Raw genomic sequence first — 21,968 nt, forward strand, 5'->3', positions numbered from 1 at the left:
TCGCTTTCAGAGCATCTCAGCCTTGTACAGAAAAAGGGCTCCATATTTGCAATAAAGACCAATACAAAATTACTTTTGGCTAAAAATTTGTGTTGGGCGCAAATATTTTAATCGCGAATATCGCCACTTTGAGAAATCGCAAATATTTGGAATATAGTGCTGTATATTCGTATTCTTGAATATTCTAGATTTTTTTTCATCAGTAACCAACCAATAGGAAAGTTGCCTACCCCATAGCAGCCATCTTCTGTAGTTTTATGGAGTCCTGTGAGAGAGCAGTGTCATTGCTGTGCTCTGGGCTTTACATTAGATAGTTAGTTAGCTTATATATATATATATATATTACAGATAGTTAGTGGGAGATAGTGGGAGATAGTCAGTGTGGGTTATATACTGATATAGTGTGGCTGATAGGTTCCAGTGCAGGTTCCAGTGCAGGGTGTTAGGTAGTGTGACAATACATGGTGCACCAGTCAGTAATATGTAGTCAGACCTGCTAAAATGTGAAGTTGCTCGTATTGCGCAAAAATATGCGCATCATTAATTGCCGATTTGTGCAATCGCAAAAATATTGGAGCACTCTATCTGCATATAAACCTATTGTAATGTTCTGCCGTGCCAACCATGTTCTCCAGTCTCAGGAAACTTCTAGCAGCTTGAAAAATGTAGCAACAGTGACCCACGCCTGTATTGCGCACGCAATACACACATATTACATTGCCGATTTTCGCAATCAAGAGAATAATGGCGACTTCTCGAATTTGCGTATATATGACGACGATTTGCCTAAATATTCGCAAAATATTGCGAATTCAAATATTGACCCTGCAGCTCATCACTACTAAAAATGAGTACAATGCAATAAAAAAAAAATGCCCTCAAAGGTGTACATAGCCTTCAAAAGAGACTGGATAAAATAATATAACCTGTTCTGTTTTGGATATAATGCATGAAAGGAAAATGAGATGGTGCAAATTCTGGCAAATTGAATAAAATGGAGCATGTTTTGGTAATCTTAAATCTTAATCTTGTACAGGATTTTGGTATTGGATAGGTCATCAGTATCAGATTAGGGGGCATTCCAACATCTTGTACCCCTGGCAACTAGGCATTACTGTGTAGCTCTAGTGCTGAAAGTCGGCGATAGAACTACACGGATCTGTCCATTAAGTAGTAGAAAGAACTGGTATTTGCAGCAAAACTCCCACTGAAGTGAATGCAATGTACCAGCGAGCTACAAGGTAACAGCTGACTGGCAGGGGTGAGGTGGTATCTGACCCCCACTGATCTGACATTGATGACCTATCCTGTAGATATTCTATCAATATCAAAATTCTGCACAACTTCATGGGTATGTTAGATATTTCTCTCTTCCTCAAGCAGCGCTTTATAACTGTTGCACATGTACGCAGTATTTTAGGCCAAAACATGGTTCAGATTCTTATTATATTTGGCAAATATTATACACATCTCTTTGTTTAGGCAGTTTTCCGAAGTGTTATGGTAGGCAGCACAAAAAATAATAATATGCAATTTAAAATCACTGTGAATAGAAGCACTGCTGAGATGAGGATTATAGTTTACAAAGTTTATTCGGACAACGCGATGCAATGTCTAAATAATCTTCATGAACTATATTTCTACACTCAGCAATTTAAAATGTTGTGCTATTGGATATATATATATATATAGAGAGAGAGAGAGAATGATTCATTATGAGTGCAGTGAAGTCATTGAATGACTGTACTTTGTACAATGTAAATGATGGGGTACAGGTTTCATGCTTATTGGGACCATTATTTATACATTTATTCTTTTGAACAGCACTGTCCTTTATGAATGCTGCCCTGGCTATATGAAGATGAATGGTCAACCAGGATGTCCTGCAGGTATGGCAATTATTTCATAAGGCTAGTTTCACATCTGCAGCTGTCCTCTCTGGCAAGGAGAAGGAAAGAACAGCCTGCTGAAGTTCTCAGATTCCAGCGTTATCGGCTAATGATACCTGCCCGCCGGACCCCATTGACTATAATGGGATCTGGAAGAAAATGGGCCACTATCCGGCCATATTCCGTTAATCGGCCCGACAAAAACTGCTGCATGCAACAGTTTTTGTCCGGCAGATTCCTGGCATTCAATGCCAGAACAGCCCACCGGTGAGGACAGCCTCAGATGTAAAGCGTACGTTTCTGTATTGTACCTAATTAATTATCTGTCTGTTCATCCTGCCTTTCTTTTATTGTTGGCAATGTTTCTTCACTTGTTATATAGCTTAGGGTACTTTCACACTAGTGTTTAAGTTTTCAGGTATTGAGATCCGTCATAGGGGCTCAATACCAGAAAAAAACGCTTCAGTTTTGTCCCCATTCATTGTCAATGGGGACAAAACTGAACTGAACAGAAAGGAGTGTTCCAAATGTCATTCCATTCTGTTTAGTTGCGTTCCCAGACCAGAGAGCAAACTGCAACATTTGTATTTTGCTTTCTGTCCTGGGATGCGGAGCAAGACGGACCCGGCATGACCCCCAATGCAAGTTAATGGGGACGGATCCGTTTTATCTGCCACAATCTGCCACAATAGAAAACGTCCCCCATTGACGTATAATGGAGTTAATGACGGATCCTTCTTTGCAATGTTAAAGATAATACAACCGGATCCACTCATAACGGATGCAGACGGTTGTATTATCAGTAACGGAAACGTTTTTGCTGGACTCTGACGGATTCATGAAAAACGCTAGTGTGTAAGTAGCCTAAGTACTCTCAGTTCCCTAGTATTAAAGTGATAATTTCCTGGACCACGGAAGTCTGACAGTTAAGATCCTCATAATTCCACAGTGACTCAATCTTTCCAGCTATGTAAATGTCCACATAATTACTGACTCCTATCTTGTTAAATCCAGCAGAATGGGGCTTATGGGATCGTTGTCCTTGGTATCAACTTTTGTTTCCACAGTGTTAATGGTCATTAATCAACTATCAAGGCAAAAAGATTTACCTTTCACTTAACAGATGTTCCAAATGTTGGCAAGAATTTTGCTTTGTATTGAATGATTTTAATAATCAGTTGTCAGAATTTGCTTGTATTGCCAGCTTGATCAGAATGGGTAGGGCATTTGATTAGGGTATATCATTGTTGAAATAATGAGATGCAACTGATTTAGTTTGTTGAATGCTATGATTGAGAAGAATGACCCACATTTACCAATGTCTTTGCACCTAGGCCTTGTTGCAAAATGTGCCAAATATGACACAATTTGCCACATCTAGTTTTAGTGAAACGAAGTGCACCTACCTCTTGGAGGGGGCAGGGTTTTGCAGGAAATGGGGATTGGCCTAAGAGGTGCCAATACTTTAGCACAAAATTCTGTTGAAGAATTAACCATCCAATACATAAAGTTATACAAAAGTAGTTACAGTAGCCTTGCACCAAATGTTTCATACATGAGCCACAGCGACAAATCTGTGTAACTTTATGCTGTCCACAGGATTAGTAAATCTGCCCCAATACTTCCCATATGTCATTAGGTTTTGGGCAATGAAAAGCTATTTTCAACTTTGCAACCATTTTTCTATTTCTCCAGATTGTCTTTATTAAAGAGGACCTTTCACCGATTATTACAATGTGAACTAAGAGTACAGGCATGGAAAGTGGCACCCGGGGATCTCACTGCACTTACTATTATCCCTGGGCGCCGCTCCGTTCTCCCGCTATGCCCTCCGGTATCTCCGGACACTAAGTTATAGTAGGCGGAGATTTCAGTCACTAAGTTATGGTAGGCGGAGTCTGCCCTTGTTCTGCTCTAGCGCTGGCCAATTGCAGCGCAGAGCTCACAGCCTGGGAGGTTATTTTCTCCCAGGCTGTGAGCTCGGCAATGAGATTGGCCAGCGCTACAGAAGAACAAGGGCAGACTCCGCCTAACATAACTTAGTGGCCGGAGATACCGGAGGGCATAGCAGGAGAACGGCGCGGCGCCCGGGGATAATAGTAAGTGCAGTGAGATCCCCGGGCGCCGCTCTCCATGTCTGTATTCTTAGTTCACAGTGTGATAATCGGTGAAAGGTCCTCTTTAACATATCTTACTATTTTGTGCTTTCATCTGTTACTCAGACTTATGTGTCTCCAGGGCAACAGACTACAAATAAACCCAATGTAGTCTGATCTTGCAGTATTACTACCTTCCTTCAGTTACCATGTCTTGCTAATGCAAATTTGAATGGTTAGCAAGAAGAACGAAATAGAATGACCGCAGGATCAGGCTACACAGGGTTTGTTTTCATAACGATACATTGGCTTACATAGGAGCTATGCAATACAAAACAGCAGAATATTTTAAATCAAGATTTTTTTAAATGTTACCGTTCTTAATTTTAGATCCATTGGAACAGTAAAATAAAATTTGTTGTGAAGGTTGTCATGAGACACTACTCCAGTTTTTAAAGTATTAGCCTAGAATAATTTTTGGCCCAGTTTTCTAAAACTCCAAAAATGTTGGTAAAAATGTTCTTTTTTTTGGCTCTGTAGTGATGACTATTCCACTGGATCACTGCAGCCAATCAATAGCCTCAAAATTCACTTGGGGTGGTTGAGCATGGCATCACTACATGCAGTGTTACAGCGATGATGTCCGCAACCAACCCATTAAGAACAGTGACCAGCTGCAGCAAAATATGTGGAGTAGTTGGGAATATTATGGTTGCAATCGTGAGACAAAAAACAGTGAGGAGCACCAGAGCAGCAACTGTAGCAGGGGAAGAAAGGCTTCTTTTGGTTCTTTAGAATGGTCCCTACCTTTACTTGGTGGTGATTGATGTCTGGCTTTTATTTGTATGCATTGGGTGAAGGGAGAAGAAGTTCTCCCCTCATTAATTCATCATGGTATATCATAGTGCATCTTCTCCAGTTAGCACTATTGTTATATTGCAAGAAGACTTGTAAACCCCTATGACATACTGTAGTTACTTGGGTAAGATTGAAAACTATGTAAGACTCACAGATATGCTTCTACTTCCATGCACAAAAACATTTACGCATTTATTTTTCCCTTCTAAATCAGTTGCTCCTATTGACAATGTGTATGCTACTCTTGGAATCGTGGGAACCACATCAACACAAGATTATTCTGATCGGTCAGACCTGAGGAAGGAGATAGAAGGAGTTGGTTCCTTTACTTTCTTCTCACCCAGCAATGATGCATGGGACTTGTTGGATCCTGTAAGCACATTTATTGATATTGATACATATGATAGAGCAATAGAAAATAAAAAGTAAATTTTTTAAAAATGTTTTTAAATTTACCTTTCAGGAGATTCGTTCATCACTACTCAGCAATGTGAATATTGAGTTGCTTAATGCTCTCCATTTCCACATGCTCAACAAGAGAATGCTGACTAAAGATCTCAGAAATGGAATGACTGTAACCTCCATGTTCAACAATCAGCCTCTTCTGATAAACCACTATACTAATGGGGTAAGTGTAACACCATCACCCTTATACATGTAGTTTTTATAATTTGGTTATACACATTTATATTTCACAGTTTTTAATTATTTCCATCTTAGAGGGAAAGAATTGTCAGTATATGACATATTATTTAAATTGCTGTTTTATTGCAATAATTTTTTTATCCATAAAAAAAATGAAAATATTTCCATTTTTACATTGACCACTTGAACAATTACAGTAGACTGATGTTTCCTATTCAGTGTATCTTACTTGTCAGTTTTGCTGTATAGGTTGAGGCACGATGATGAGAGTCATCTCATTATCATTATGTACTGTTGGAGGTTTAGATAAGGCCGGGCAATAACACGATATAAACTGCAAGTCTCTGTATGCATCTCTTCTATCACTCTCAATTCTTGGGTAAAAAAGGGGAAAAGCCGTGCACTGTGCACCATTACTTCCAGAAGACTGTGAATATTAGTTTGCTTATCAATTGACTACTGTTCATTTCTGCTGCCCATAAGGCGCCTATAATCTTCTCCACTGTCTATACAGATAATACAAAAAGTACATATATTTTTAATATGGCCACCATAGGGTACGTTAAAAAATTGGTACATTTAAAGAAATAATAAACACGTACTTTTTCTTCTATACCCTAACAAATAAATAATTAAATTACAATACATTTTCTTTAAAGTTCATTGAGTATATTTTAAGGGTTCTTAAAGGTTCTGTAATTTTAATTATGTAATCCTCCTTTCTTCTATCTGTTATTGCAGATTGTTACAGTAAACTGTGCAAGAATAATCCATGGTAACCAGATTGCCACCAACGGCGTTGTTCATGTGATTGATCGTGTTGTGACAGCTGTGGGAAACACCATTGAGGACTTTGTTGATTCTGAAGATGATTTGTCATCTCTTCGAGTAGGTTTTCTAAAGTAAATAGAGCAATCCTCATGCTCAAGTATCCTTAGGGCTGCATCCTCTTAGAATATTTTTCTAAGTAATTTACTGAGTTTATAGAACTCTCAGTTTGTGTTTTTATATGGTTGTACCTGGTTCATCTCACAGTTCTTCAAGGCACACTGAGGTGTTTGGATGGAATACACAATCTTTAGAAAGAAGTGTATTGTAAAATATCCTCTGTACAGTGTCCTTCATTAGGAAGACAACAACTTGATATTGTAGGCGGCAGAGAGTTAAAATCTATATGCTATCTATTCATGCTATGTTGATTTTAATATGTATTATTCCATCCAGAGAAGGATGACAAACATTGGACAAGGAATATTAAAATACTATCCTATTAACTTTTTCAGGCAGCTGCTATTGCTTCAAATGTAATGGAAAAACTCGGAAAACCTGGACATTATACCCTGTTTGCTCCAACTGATGAGGCTTTCAAGAAACTTCCACGTAATGTTCTTGAGAGAATTATGTCTGACAAGAAAGCAGCTGAGGGTATGTATGAGGAGGATACAGCCAGGGCTGATGGGAGCACTAGGAAGCCTTATCAAATGCCCAAGGATGAAGTAGACAGGGGGCCACTTTGATTTTGCTGCTTAGGTGCTAACATACAACTGGATCTCAATATAGCCAATAATTGTTTCAAAATTATACTATTGTTAGTATGCCATAGTTAATCAGTAATCTTGTAATAGTATTGGTATGTCATTAAAGTGGTTGTCACATCTGGAAATGTATGGCATATTGGTAGGATATGACATAAATCTGCTATAGATAAAGGTGCCACCTCTGGGACTTGCTCCAAGTCCTTGTCTCCAAAATGGGGCCAGAATATAAACACCCAATATACTCTCCATTTGATGCTATCGGAGAGAACACTCAACTATTTTCATAAGTCCCACAACAGTGGATGGAGATCTTCACAAGTGTTCTCCATTGACATCAGGGTCCCCCTTCTTCAGATATGACTGGGCCCTAGAGGTGGAACCCCCACCTATTGGAAATCACATTTCTTATTGATATGCATTAAATGGGACAACTCTGTTAAAGGTGTTGTCTGAGTGTTTAATGCTGATGACCTATCTTAAGGATAGATCATTAATATCTGATTGTGTGGGTTTGACTCCCTGCCAATCAGCTCTTCCTAGGCCAGTGATATCACAGTTATCACTCACATGGTCTAGTTGCCACTCAGTCCCAATCAAGTGGAGGGGCTGAGCTCTAAAATCAAGCACAGCTGCTAGCACAAGAGGGCTTCAGCACTCACTAGAGCGCCGTGGCCTATTCACACATCTGATCGACAGGGGCCCAGGGTGTTGGACCTCCACTGATTGGATACTAGTGACCTATTCTGAGGTCATCAGTATTAAATACTCCAAAAGCCCCTTTAATTATGTTAGTCTAAATTTGAACTAGTAAGTGATCTCAAAATTTTGGTAACCCAATGATTTTACAAGTTATACTGTAGTGAAATGGAAAGCTTAGACAGAAATAATTTTACTTAAAAAATCTACTATTTTCATAATTATGTGGAGCATAATTTAAAGTAAATAATGACATGGAACCATTCAGTGTATGTGTCAATTGCATCTTAATTAGTCATCATCGAAGATAAAGTGTATAAAATAAATCAATTTCATCATATTACCAAGTCTTAAATAACATGCAGTGATGCGTATAAAATTGTCACGATAGGTAGGTAAGTGGGGAAATAACCAAACATGGGAAAACAAACAGAACAAACGACTAGGCCCAAAAGCTAGGGAGAAAAGGGTCACCTCCTAGTGATCCCTAAAAGCTTTCCCTAAACTGCTGTGCCCATGTGCATACCCTTAGGGTGGATATGCACATGCCCTCGTGTCTAAACCTAAACACCCTGGGGAAACCCTAAGCAGCAGGGAAAAGGTAAGAGGCAACCTGCTTCTTCAAACCAGGAGGAAGCAAGCGTCTCCCTAGAAGCCTAGATGAAACACATAAAGGGAAATGAAGGAGAGGACTTATCTTGAGCAGAGCTGGAGCAGACGATCCACCATAAATCAAGAGCTCCCAGGAAAGAACTATAACCCGCATAGGCCACTGGGGTAAAGAGGGATAAATAGTCTCACTAACAATGAAACCCAGTACACCTGAGGGAAGGTGGATCCAGCTCAAACCCAAATCGAAACAAACAAAAAAGTCAGACATGTGCAGCCAGTCTGACAGATCTCTGCACATTCACAGGGCAAGGCGTGACACAAATAGGATAATTACATATTAATTGTATTACTGTAGATTCAGTAAATTTGAGAATGCTGTGCTTTCGTTGGCAATATATAAGATACAGTATAATCCAAAATCAGAAATGTAACCTCTGGCACAGCAAGTTTTTCCAAATTGCACTTACACAGTGCCAATTTCCTTAGTTTTTGTACATCATTATGTATATATTTCAGCTCTGGTTAACTTCCACATCTTGGACACTGTTCAGTGTTCTGAGGCCATAATGGGTGGAGCAGTTTTCGAGACCCTGGAAGGAAGCTCTCTTGAGATTGGATGTGATGGAGACAGTTTAACTGTGAACGGCAAGAAGCTGGTGAACAGGAAGGATATTGTCACAACCAATGGTGTTATTCACCTGATTGATGAGGTTCTCATCCCTGATTCTGGTAAGTGTCAAGTCTTTACTGTAAAACTAAACTTACTGTAGGAGTAAATGCTCAAACCTAGTCGAGGTACCTATTGACACTAATTAAATCCATAGCAATTACACCAAAGGGAGACTTTAAGACCTCAAACATACAGAAAAGCCAATTGTACGGACACTGTTTGGCAGTACACAGACCAATAGCAGTTGTGTATGGTAGAGCCAAGGCACTCCATGTGTGAATATATGGGTCATCCATACTACAATACAGTGGCATAACTAGAAATTTGATATAGAAGAAAGACAGCTCACCACCTTATAAATGTGTTTGCACAGGGAAGGGATCGCTCCCACTATAAAATCAAAATAAATCCCAGCAGGCGTATCGATTTTTTCTTCACTGCTTTATTCCATACACAGGACGGGCCAAAATGCATCCTGTGTATGGAATAAAGCATTGAAGAAAAAAATCGATACGCCTGCTGGGATTTATTTTGATATCATAACTAGAAATGACTGGCCCCATAGCAAACTTTTGAACAAGCTCCCTCCCCAACTTTTTCACTATCCCCTCATCTAGTGAAACTAACACTCCTGTGGCTGGTCATAATCGTTCTCTTAGACCAGGCTTGACAGCCACTCCATCCGTTTTCTGCACATACGTACTGTACAGATGTAGTCAAGCTAAACTTAACTCTGATAACACATGGCACAGTTTTGTCGGTTATCTTGTGATAAAAGCCATTGAAATCCATTGAAAAGTTAGTTATCTTTTTCTTGCCATTCTTTACCTAAAGGGGTTCTCCAGGAATAAAAAAAAATGAAAATACTTAATTATTCTTTTATAATAAATATATTCACAAATACCTTTCATTACTTAGAATGGCTTGTTTTGTCTAGGGAGCAATCATTAGAAGAAATAAAATGTCAGTACACACAAAACCTGTCCTAATCACACAAGAGGATAAGTTACTTCACCACAATGAGCCATAGTGCTGCCTCATCCTCCTCTCTGCTCTGCTTGTCAGGAATCATGATCCTGAATATAGGTGAATATCTGTGGGAATGGAGATGATGAGGAGACATGAAAAAACAGTGAGGTGTGGATAATGAGCAGCAGCAGTTGTTTACAGTCTCCATTACTACAGCAACACATTGCCACAGTCTGTCCTGTCCATCCTCTCTGCACTTCATGTCTGCTCATGAACTAAATTCCCCAGAGAGTCAGCTAAAGTTCTTATCATCTGTATTCAGGATCATAATCCCTGACAAGTAGAGAGGAGGATGAGGCAGCTCTTTAGCTCAGTGTTGTAAAGTAACTTGTCCTCCTGTGTGATTAGGACAGGTTTTGTGTGAACTAATGGGACAGCGGCTATTTTGTTTCCCCTTAAGATCACTCCCCAGACAAAACAAGCCATTATAAATAATGAAAGGTAATTGAGAATAGATTTATAATAAAGTAATATTTAAGTATTTCCATTTTCATAATTCCTGGAGAACCCCTTTAATTCATTAACCAGCAAGTTTAGCTTGGCTGCATTTGTATATACTGTATGTCATTGTATCTAGTGTCACTATATATAATGTAATTGTATAATACTGTTGAGGCGGCCCTGTGTGGGCCCTTTCTGAGTTCAGGCCCCATAGAAGCCGCTTCTCCTGCTTCCACTATAGCTACGGCTCTGCTACAATATAAGAAGCATGCACAGGAACATGCCACATTTTGTTTTCCTCACAGTCCATAATTATGTGAAAATGTTCTCCATATGCTTGGCAAGTGATACTGCATATGAGGCATTGTCACAGATACATTTATTAACTTGAATTAAACAAATGTGAAATAAAAGCAAGACCAGTGGAATGTAAAGGACTAATTCAATTTGCATTAATCATTTCAGCAAAGCAAGTCCTGGAACTTGCAGGAAGCCGACAGACCACTTTCACTGATCTCATGGCACAAATGGGATTGGCAGCCGCCTTGAGACCAGAGGCAGAATACACTCTCCTGGCTCCTTTAAATGATGCTTTCTCTGGTAAGTATAACATAAGTATATACTTAAAAGTAACTAAATATGGCTTTCTGCCAGCAGATCTCACTGCTATAAATGTGTCTAGGAAAGGCCATTCGTATCAGTTAAAGATAGTTCAAGAGCAGGTTAAAGGACTAATATATTAATGATATCCATAAAGAAAAAGAGAATTGGGGGTGCTCCCCTAGTGTAACCCCTTCAACAGTGAAATATCCCCAGTACAATAAGCTCTTTGCCGGAGTAAGTTGTGCACCCTAAGCACAACACCAGATAACGGCACTAGCATTCCTCAGGGAGAGAGACCTGGCCGCTGCACCTTCCTGCCAGAACCATCCAGGAGCTGGAACAGAGTCAGAAGAGGTAAGTGTAAAAAATGTGAAACTCTGGGCGCTGCACTAGTGTCTTGTAAAACTGTATTTATTTGTAAAAAAACAACACAAAAACCATTAAAATACAAAATAAAATAGCTACGCGTTTCAGCTTACAATAAGCAAACACGTAGCTATTTTATTTTGCATTTTAATGGTCTAATAATTACCATTTGACAAGACACCAGTGCAGCACCCATAGTTTCCCAATTTTTAACACCTACCTCTTCTGGCTCCAGGTTCATATTGGCCCTTGGGCCGCCTTGTGGCATTTTGGCACTGAACTGCAGGGTTTTAAATTCCATGGCTATGTAATATGGACACCATGGGGGTCATTTACTATGCTGAAATACACCAAAATAAGGCTTATTTCAGGCGCAGAAGGTTGTGCCATTATCTGCGACTTCGCTCCACTCACACCAGATCTAAAATTGTGGGCATGGTGTGGGGGCAGGGAAGGGGATGGGCCGATATGTTCATTTTATTTACCGTTTTCTACGCCCGTTGTAGGCGTAGAAAAAGGTCTACATATTAGACAGCTTAGAAGCTACCTTACATTTAGAACTGATGCTGTATGTACGAAATTATAGAGAGGCCGGTGCTTCTTCATAACTTTGGCGGATCCACCATCTGCGCAGAGGCTTATTAAGACCGGCGTCTAAAATGCCGGTCTTAATAAATGTGCCCCTATATGTAATATGGACACTATACTGTATGTAGTCATTTTTGCATATTAAGTATTATTTAACACTGTATAGCCATAATAGTATTTGGGTACTACATGCCTGTATTGTGCAGATATTGTATGGAAGTGTTATCTGACAGTAAATGACAGGTAAGGTGCATATATATGCTAGGGAGGCAGTGACCTTCTACTTTACATAAATATGACAAATTCCAGACCAAGCTGGGCTCACTGGCAGATGAACTATGCCTTATTGGTCAGTCACCCCTTAAGATTATGTACAGTTCACAAGAACATCTGTTATTTTAAGTACAGTCAAGATCTTATGGCGTCCTACATTTGGGTCACAGGCGTTCACTTGGACAACTCAGCACACTGAAATCAACAAAAGAAATTCTTTCAAGAACTGTTAAACAAACATATCTAATGGTGTCTGTCAAAGAGCTCTCCGCCCCCTGTCCTGAGGGCTATAATACTTTAAATAAGGTCATTATGTTGTGTGAGATCAGATAACGTCTCTGGAGTAGACAAATTAAGATACTTCAGATCTGACTGAACTGTATTTATTACCTTTTCATCCTATAGATGAGACACTGAGAATGGATCAACGTCTTCTTAGGCTGATTCTGCAGAATCATATTATCAAGCAAAAGTTTGTCCTTAACGGACTTTACAATGGACAAACCCTTGAAACCCTTAATGGAAAGACTCTCAGAGTGTTTGTGTACCGCACTGTAAGTGTTTCCTATTATCATATTCTGTTTCAGTGGTATACCATCATCGGTGGCTGCTTGTGTATGTTTTTTAATAGGCCTCTAAGGACTTTTCTGTGCTCTGACCCCAATATTGCTTAGGTTAAGAAAACAAAGCCATTTACTTAAAGGGGTTATCCAATAGTATAAATACCCCCAAAATGCCTGGGGCTCCTCCTATAGATGATACTTACCCAAACCCCGCACCCGCGTCCCTCCGGATCTCTGCATGGCCGCCGCTGCATCTCCCTGTTGCGCGGATCAAAACATCCGGTGACAGGGGGAGCAGCCAACAGCAGGCTTCAATGGTGACCATCACAGCCTACTATTGGCTGCTTTTCCCATCGCCGGATGTTTTGATCGAGAGAGACGTGGATGCCAGGTAAGTATCGTCCTGAGAAATGTTGTTGCTAGAACTAAAATTGCTTTGGGGGTCGGGCAACCCCTTTATGCAATGTTTTCTTGATTGTTCTAGATAGCATTAACATGTCTAACAGAAATATGACTATATATTATGCTATTATAAGTTGCAGAACAGAAGCATGTACTAACAATTTTTAACATTTATTTTTTTTGCATTAATTTTAGGCTGTGTGCATTGAAAATTCCTGCATGCTTCGTGGAAGCAAAGAGGGACGAAATGGTGCCATTCATACATTCATGGAAATAATCAGGCCAGCTGAAAAGTCATTCTTTGATATCATCAGCCTTGATAAACGTTTCAGGTAAATTCAAGAAAAATGTTTTGCTTTGCTTAGTTTTTTTAATATCCAAAAATGTTCTATGCTCATCCCTGTCCTTCTCTACTGATGATTGATGCTCCCAATATCAATATTAAATGTGCTATTAGAGATTTAAAAAAGTCTTCTTTTTTCAGAAAAGCAGCCATTTAATTGAATGAACTGCAATACCACTGGACCTGCTTTCAATTTACAGGGGCCCAATCTAGCAATACCATGAAACAATATAAAACATTTTTCCATGCAGCTAAGATTTGCTCATTTATAATTTTCTCATAGATCTTCAGTTCATACCTTATAACAAGGACATTAGTACCATAGATGCAGCCCATGAGAAGAGGAAGCCCAACTCAGATTACCCCTTCCCCTCTTCTCTTCCAAATGGGCTGTGTGAGCCTTCGTAAGGCTTCCCCATCCTCAATCACAGCAACAATAGTAACCAAGTATACATGGCAGAACGTTTATGTATCTTACATTCCTACAATGGATAGACAGGGAGTAGAGGAAGTCAATAATTGATGGCATATACTGCACATATCTTCAGACATATCTTGATACTTCTGGGTCCCTTGATATTACTTACACTTGGTCTTTTTTTGAAATGCTGTAACCCATTGTATAGGATTTATACACAATTTATGAATAAGGAATCCATCAAGCATGATAATATTACTGTGCAGTTATCAGGATTGCACTTCATGGCACCAATGTCATGTGTCAATGTGGACCATTGGTGGCTCAAGAGTTGGAGGCAACTTTGGTTCTTTCAACCTCTGTATCCATGCCATACAGTAGTATTTCTTAGACTTAGGGTGGGTTCACATCATGCTTTTGCCATCTGTTTAACATACAGTAAAGTTGCACAAAGGTTACAAAAGCAGATGCATTTATTAACATAAATCTAACTTAAATTTAGATACACTTAAAGAGGACCTTTCATGTTTTTTTTTGTTTTGTTTAGATAAATACCTTTACTTGCGGGGTACTAGCTGATGCTGCCACCCTGTCAGTTTTTTTCAAATATCGCTCCTACGCCCCACTGTGCCCCCCTCCAGTTTTCCCGCTCAGTATGTTAATACTGAGCATCGGTACAGGGAGGAGGAGACATCAGGGTTTCTCAATGGGCGTCTCCTTCTCCCTGGCTGTGACGCTCTTCTCTGTGATTGGATCGCGGCACAGCCAGGGAGAAGGAGTCACCCATTGAGAAACATCTTCAGTGAGGGAAAAGAGTACATGAATATGTGACCAGAGTCTTGTCTTCATAAATAAAAGCATTTCTACTCGGTTAAATAAAAGTTCGGTACATGAGGTCATGTGCTGGAAAAGAAAGTATCTATTTTAGATCTGCCGACTGTGCAGTTTTCATTAGTAATTTCAGTGCAGGTTTATGAAATGTTTATTAAACCACAAGCCATCTGGCATACAGCTATCGGGCCGGTTTTAAAGCTTACTTCATCTAGGTTTGGCATAACTATATTAAAAGCTTTGGTTTGTGGGTTTCTGGTTTACACAGAATATAGGATGGATAGATAGATAGATAGATAGATAGATAGATAGATAGATAGATAGATAGATAGATAGAATATACCGGTAATAATATATTTATTGTAATCTTTTGTAGATAGAATAGAAGCTTCATATTTAGCTTCTTCAAAATACATCTGACTAATAAGACACCAACAGTGCCTTCTTGCATGCAGTGGCACCGTTCTTTGAGTTCTAATGTGAATAACACATGTAGTTATCCAGCAACCAGTTCACCACATTTGTGATTAACTTTTCTTATCTACATAGTCTTTTCAACTGATTCATTCTGGAAGATTATCTACTAGAGATGAGTGAATTTCTTGAAATTAGTTTCTAGTTCAATTCTAACTAATTGGTAAAAAAATTAAATTTTATCCTGGAATGATTACACCTGATTCATAAGTGTTCCAATTGTCCCAAAAATTGGTATATGACACTGTGAGGTCTTCTATGACTCATATATTTTCTCTCTTCTCTTTCTAGCTTTTTTTTTCCCAAATGTTTTCTCCACCCCTTCCCCCCCCCATTTAAGGTCTTTAACGTAATGACAGCAATAGTAATTAATGTCAGTGTGACATCTGACATATATCTGACATATATTGCTATTAATAAACGCATAGTTGATGGTGTTAACAAATAGCTTGTTTAAAAAACACACTGCACCATTGCATTGTTATGATTTTTTTCAAATAAAAAACATTCCATAAATTATTCCTTATTGGGGTAGATGCCTTGAGGTCCTTAGACACACATATGGTAGTATTGGAAAAAGCAGAGGCTTGTTCTGAACAAGCATCCAAAAATATACCCATTTTGGGAGCAGTGCAGTGGGGAACCTCACTGACGAAGCAGAAGAAGTGCATCAATTTAGGGGTAGTAGTAGTGGCACCAGTGTGAGTATCAGCTGCAGTACAGTGTGGAACACAATGAACAGGCAGACAGCAGCAGTTGCATCAGTGGGCTAGAGATAAAAAGGAAATGTTTTGGACACTTGTACAGGTCTTATGCTAGAGTCTGGACAAGACAATAAAAAAACTGTGCCTGCTGGTTGCACTACTATAGCCACCCATATTTTCACTCAAATATGATTTTCCACTCTGTCATTTACCAGACATTTTATGATGAGGTCAATTTAAACAAGTTCCAGGTTTGAAACATAGATTTTTTTAAATGGTAACAAAATTGCAGCAGTTTTTTTCGTAATTAACAGACATGCAGTTAAACGTCTCTTCTACAAAAGCGCTGCACATTGATTTTGACAATTTACAACGGTACTGTACTGTATGTTGACACACTATAATGAGCTGAATTAAACTGGTATATTGTTGCAGTTAAATGCCTTGAACTGCTCAATTATAAACAGTATAAAATAGTGACTGTTTCTGGTAAATAACATACAGATGCTCACTTAAATGTCCCATTCTACAAACACACTAGTATTGATGCACTGAAATGCACTGAACTGAACATGCCAGGCTTTAGTTTGAATTTGGTGTCTGCCAGAGAAATGGCACACACGTCCTCTCACATGAATGACTGCGCTTACAATGGCGACTTTACACTTTTGCACACAGCCTAATAGACCAGCCAATATCCTACCCATGATTGACTGACAAGTTTCCTGCAGAGCATTGGGGGTGAGCGTGTCATCCAGGGCCCCTCCCAGGGTCAGTCCTTCATCTTCACCCTCCCTGCCCTGCTTCCCTAAAAAAGTCACATGGTGATCGCAGTTTTGGGCAATTAGTTTGAAACAAATCTTTTGATTCGTTTGGCAGAAGAATTATTTGTGAAATTTGTGTTGAATCATATTCATTTAGAATCAATTTGCTCATCCCTATTCTTTACTGTTGTATCATTGGAAATGTAATTACAGAATATTATTCAGCTTATTATTCCCCATATCATGTGCTTAACAATGACCTCACTTTAGAATAAGTTATGTGTGGTCTATGGTTTGGCTGAGATGACAGCATCTTGCAGTGTGGTCAGTAACCCACTTTTGTATTTCATTAGCTGCCTTAAATATAACAGCATTAATCTTGGCCTAAAAAATGTTTCGGCATTTAATTCAATGTTTCTATGTTTAACAGTATTTTCCTAGACCTAATCCAGTATGCTGGTCTGAAGGACCTTCTGACACAACCTGGATCATGGACACTCTTTATTCCTACCAATGATGCATTCAAGGGACTCAGCAGCGAAGATATTGAGATACTGAAACGTGAGTTTGGATCATTCTATATTTTCTTTATTATCAAGGAGGGCTGTAAGCGATTCTCTTCCACTGAGCAAATTTTAAGTGTTAGACAACTTGATATCAAAAGCCTTCAATCTTAGTAAGGGGTGATATATCACTAGGATATGCTATCACTTGCTGATTGGTTCTGATTGCAGGCAGCCCCACTGACTGCAAAAAAAACGATTTGAGGTTAAAAAGCTAAGTGTCTAAAAATACAGGGTGGGCCATTTATATGGATACACCTTAATAAAATGGGAACGGTTGGTGATATTAACTTCCTGTTTGTGGCACATTAGTATATGTGAGGGGGGAACTTTTCAAGATGGGTGGTGACCATGGAGGCCATTTTGAAGTCGGCCATTTTGAATCCAACTTTTGTTTTTTCAATAGGAAGAGGGTCATGTGACACATCAAACTTATTGGGAATTTCACAAGAAAAACAATGGTGTGCTTGGTTTTAACATAACTTTGTTCTTTCATGAGTTTTTTTACAAGTTTCTGGCCACTTATAAAATGTGTTCAATGTGCTGCCCATTGTGTTGGATTGTCAATGCAACCCTCTTCTCCCACTCTTCACACACTGATAGCAACACCGGAGGAGAAATGCTAGCACAGGCTTCCAGTATCCGTAGTTTCAGGTGCTGCACATCTCGTATCTTCACAGCATATGCACATAATATATACAGGGGAGCAAATCCTGCACTTGTGGCCCGTTGCTAATAGCGATCCCCAGCAAAAATGCATACAGTGGAGGATGCCTGCAGCTTACCATAAGTACCACACGAGACATCCTACACAAGATATCAATTGTGTGCATGTGATAAACAGAATAACAATCTAATAACAAGGACAGGTGCACTGTGCGATCTTACTAAGCCGATAAACTGGTGTTAAAATTGAGAGATTAGCCAACATGTCCTACATGAGGACATGTCTGAGCCCGAGCACCACACCAAGGTTTCTCAAGTAGCTGGGGTCCCAACACTCACCTACCTGAGCCGTATGGGCAATACCAGGGGCAGTGAGCGCTGGTATTGCCCATACGGCTCAGGTAGGTGAGTGTTAGAACCCGAGCTACTTGAGAAACCTTGGCATGGTGCTCGAGCTCAGACCTGTCCTCATGTAGGACAATGTTGGCTAATCTCTCAATTTTAACACCAGTTTGAGGGCTTAGTAAGATAGTAGAGTGCACCTGTCCTTGTTATTAGATTAAAAACAAAAAGGCTTGCTGTGAGTTTGTGAAAAGGCATGTGGGAGACTCCCAAAATGTATGGAGGAAGGTGCTCTGGTCTGATGAGACTAAAATTAAACTTTTCGCCCATCGAAGAAAACGCTATGTCTGGCGCAAACCCAACACATCACATCACCCAAAGAGCACCATCCGCAAAGTGAAACATGGTGGTGTCAGCATCATGCTGTGGGGATGTTTTTTTCAGCAGCTGGGACTGGGAAACAGGTCAGAGTTGAGGGAAAGATGGATGGTTCTAAATACAGGGATATTCTTGAGCAAAACCTGTACTACGCTGTGCATGATTTGAGGCTAGGATGGAGGTTCACCTTCCAGCAGGACAGTGACCCCAAACACACTGCTAAAGCAACACTTGAGTGGTTTAAGGGGAAACATGTAAATGTGTTAGAATGGCCTGGTCAAAGCCCAGATCTCAATCCAATAGAAAATCTGTGGTCAGACTTAAAGATTGCTGTTCAAAAACACAAACCATCCAACTTGAAGGAGCTGGAACAGTTTTGCAAGGAGGGATGGGCGAAAATCCCAGTGGTAAGATGTGGCAAGCTCATAGAGACTTATCCAAAGTGACTTGGAGCTGTGATTGCTGCAAAAGGTGGCTCTACAAAGTATTGACTTTAGGTGGGTGAATAGTTATGCACATTTACTTTTTCTGTTATTTTGTCCCATTTGTTGTTTGCTTCACAATTTAAAAAAACTAAACATTTTTAAAGTTGTGGGCATGTTCTGTAAATTAAATAATACAAATCCTAAAACAATCTATGTTAATTCCAGGTTGTGAGGCATCAAAATACGAAAAAAGGCAAGGGGGTGAATACTTTTGCAAGACACTGTAGTTACCTCCTTGTTCATACCAAAGATCCAAATGTTGATCATATGCCTCCACTTTATTCTTATAAAACATTCATTTATGTTTGCCCTTCATACTTTTGCATATATACTTTCAGGAGACAGAGTAGCTCTTCAGAATATTCTTCTTTACCATCTGGTCCCTGGAGTATTCATTGGTGGTGGATTTGAGCCTGGTGTAATGAACATTGTGAAATCCCTTCAAGGAAGCAATATTATTATTAAACTGGTAATAAGATGTCAATACTTGCTTTTCTCTTTTCCTGTTAATTATTTTTATTTAAAACTTCTGTTCAATTTACTGAAAATTGCCAAAAGTTGATAAACCCTCTACTTAGCTCTTCATTTGAATGCATATTGCATCCAAAATGAATCAATACATTAGAAGAGAGATAAGAAAGAGAACTGACCTTCAAGGCAATGACTTTATTTAATGTTCTGTTCCTGTAGATTAATGACTCCATTTCTTTGAATGACGTCTTCGCAAAAGAAAAAGATTCAATGGCAACCAATGGTGTGTTTCATGTTGTAGACAAGCTGCTGTTCCCCACAGGTAAGAGTACTAAAAAATTTCTATTGTAAATCACAGAGGCGAAAATGGTGCCACACCTATAAATATTAGCAGTCTGGTAAAAGCAGACAGAAGCATTTTTCTTTAACAATATATTACAAGGTTACTTATAGTCATCTGTGCTATTCATTTATGGAAGTTGTTTTATAACTGGAGGTACACTGTTGTCTCTACACATGACAATACCTTATAAACAAGAAATCTTTTTTTCGTACAGTTGATCACTGGGAGATCGATCTTGAAACAAATGTTGTTGCTATAAAGATTTATGCTCACCACTTAAAGTAGTATAATTATGCGGTGTCCATTCAGGTCACAGAGTGGCCCACAGCAGAAGCATGAGGTGACCACAGAGTGGCCCGGTGACAGAGTGGGGAGGTGGGTAGAAATACCAGTATCAGCTGAAGATGGTGGGTGGCCGTAGGAGCACATGACAGCAGGTGTGGCATCAGGCAGATGGCAGCATCAAAATAGTGACTGAAGCATGTAGCCAGAAGAAACAGGTCTCTTTTGACAAAGGTTAGGTGGCACCATGGATGATCTAGTCTGAGGCATCAAGCACTGGTGTGTGGAAATCTTGGCTGATCCACGCCCAATTCATCTTCACAAAAGGTCAGTTTTAAACATTTTTATGCGTGTCCCAAACTACGTGTGGGGAGGTTTCTGGAAGGGCGTTTAAAGTAAAGAATTCCTCCATGGATTTCTGTATTTCTGAAATCTGCTCTTTTGAGGATAACAATTGCTCGTTAAGCCTCCAATTGAAAGTCTTGGGGATCATTTGAGGAGTGGATATGATAGTCATTACAGGGGAATGGTCAGATAAGTGGATAGAATCAATCCAAGCTTTAAGGCATAGGTGAATGTGTTCCCTAGATATCATGATGTGATCTATTCTATGATAAGTCCCATGGACATGTGAGAAAAAGGAATAGTCTTTAGTCTCTGGATTCAGGGACCTCCAAACATCCATAAGATCTAGATTGTGGAACTGCTTTTTAATGGACACTAAAGCCTTGTGAGAAAGGGCTGATCTCTGGGAGGTTGAATCCATCAGAGGGTCTAAGCTTAGGTTAAAGTCTCCGCCCATTATAGTAACACCTTCTTTAAAGGAATCAATAATTGGGAAGAGGCTTTTAAACCAGTTCTGCTGGTTAGTATTTGGGGCATAGACATTGATAAGCGTATACATTTGGTTAGCAATAAAGCCCTTGATTAGGATGTAGCGGCCATCTGGGTCTAATATTTGAGAGTTCAACTGAAAGGGCACGTCCCCCCTGAGGCCCACGCTGACTCCCCTGGAGGCAGAGGAATTTGAGCCACAATGGAACCACACCGGAAACCTGGAGTGGGATAAGTTCGGGTAATGATTATATTTAAAGTGCGTTTCCTGCAGCATCAGAATGGAGCAATCTTTTTTTTTGAGGAATGAGAGGATCTGGCATCTTTTGGAGGGCGCGTTAAAACCCTTCACATTATATGAGACTACAGTCAAGTCCGCCATTTCCCTTCCATATCAAAAAAGCAGCTAATTTCATTATCAAAATTGGGACAGCTAGGGACCAAGGGGATAGACGTGCCCCCCAGAATACATTCACCACCTCGTCATCTGTAAATCCCAAAAGATACATAATCAAGATATAGACATCATGACATCTACTCATACTAAGAACAAATATGAACATGAGACAACAGTACCACCATCTCTTATGCTTTACATCCAGCATAATGGTCAGGTGGAGGAAAATAAAAACCAAAAGGTATGCAAAAAAGAAATTAACATACATGTTATGAAGTACTCTCGGAATAACCGTGAGTGGGGAAAGGGTAGTTGAAAGGCAAGAAAGTATGTTTAGGGGGGAAAAATCAAGGCACCGTTTCTGTGCCCTTAATACTTGAGAAAGGTCCATAGAGACCAGTAGA

The 21,968-nt window shown here is 39.5% G+C and overlaps 1 protein-coding gene across 7 annotated transcripts in view; it reads left to right on the forward strand.

The window, feature by feature from the left end:
• Positions 1-21,968, forward strand: part of POSTN (periostin) — a 79,736-nt gene that overhangs the window by 22,456 nt on the left and 35,312 nt on the right. For all 7 annotated transcript variants that reach the window (XM_044285161.1, XM_044285163.1, XM_044285164.1 and 4 more), the window contains exons 3-14: positions 1,825-1,889; positions 5,058-5,215; positions 5,307-5,471; positions 6,230-6,376; positions 6,772-6,913; positions 8,851-9,063; positions 10,940-11,074; positions 12,710-12,858; positions 13,465-13,601; positions 17,234-17,364; positions 19,576-19,706; positions 19,928-20,030. In XM_044285161.1, coding sequence (XP_044141096.1) covers positions 1,825-1,889; positions 5,058-5,215; positions 5,307-5,471; positions 6,230-6,376; positions 6,772-6,913; positions 8,851-9,063; positions 10,940-11,074; positions 12,710-12,858; positions 13,465-13,601; positions 17,234-17,364; positions 19,576-19,706; positions 19,928-20,030 — 1,676 coding nt within the window. The remainder of the gene's footprint in view (positions 1-1,824; positions 1,890-5,057; positions 5,216-5,306; positions 5,472-6,229; positions 6,377-6,771; positions 6,914-8,850; positions 9,064-10,939; positions 11,075-12,709; positions 12,859-13,464; positions 13,602-17,233; positions 17,365-19,575; positions 19,707-19,927; positions 20,031-21,968) is intronic.

Source organism: Bufo gargarizans, chromosome 3 (genome assembly GCF_014858855.1).
Source record: "Bufo gargarizans isolate SCDJY-AF-19 chromosome 3, ASM1485885v1, whole genome shotgun sequence".
Lineage (NCBI taxonomy): Eukaryota > Metazoa > Chordata > Amphibia > Anura > Bufonidae > Bufo > Bufo gargarizans.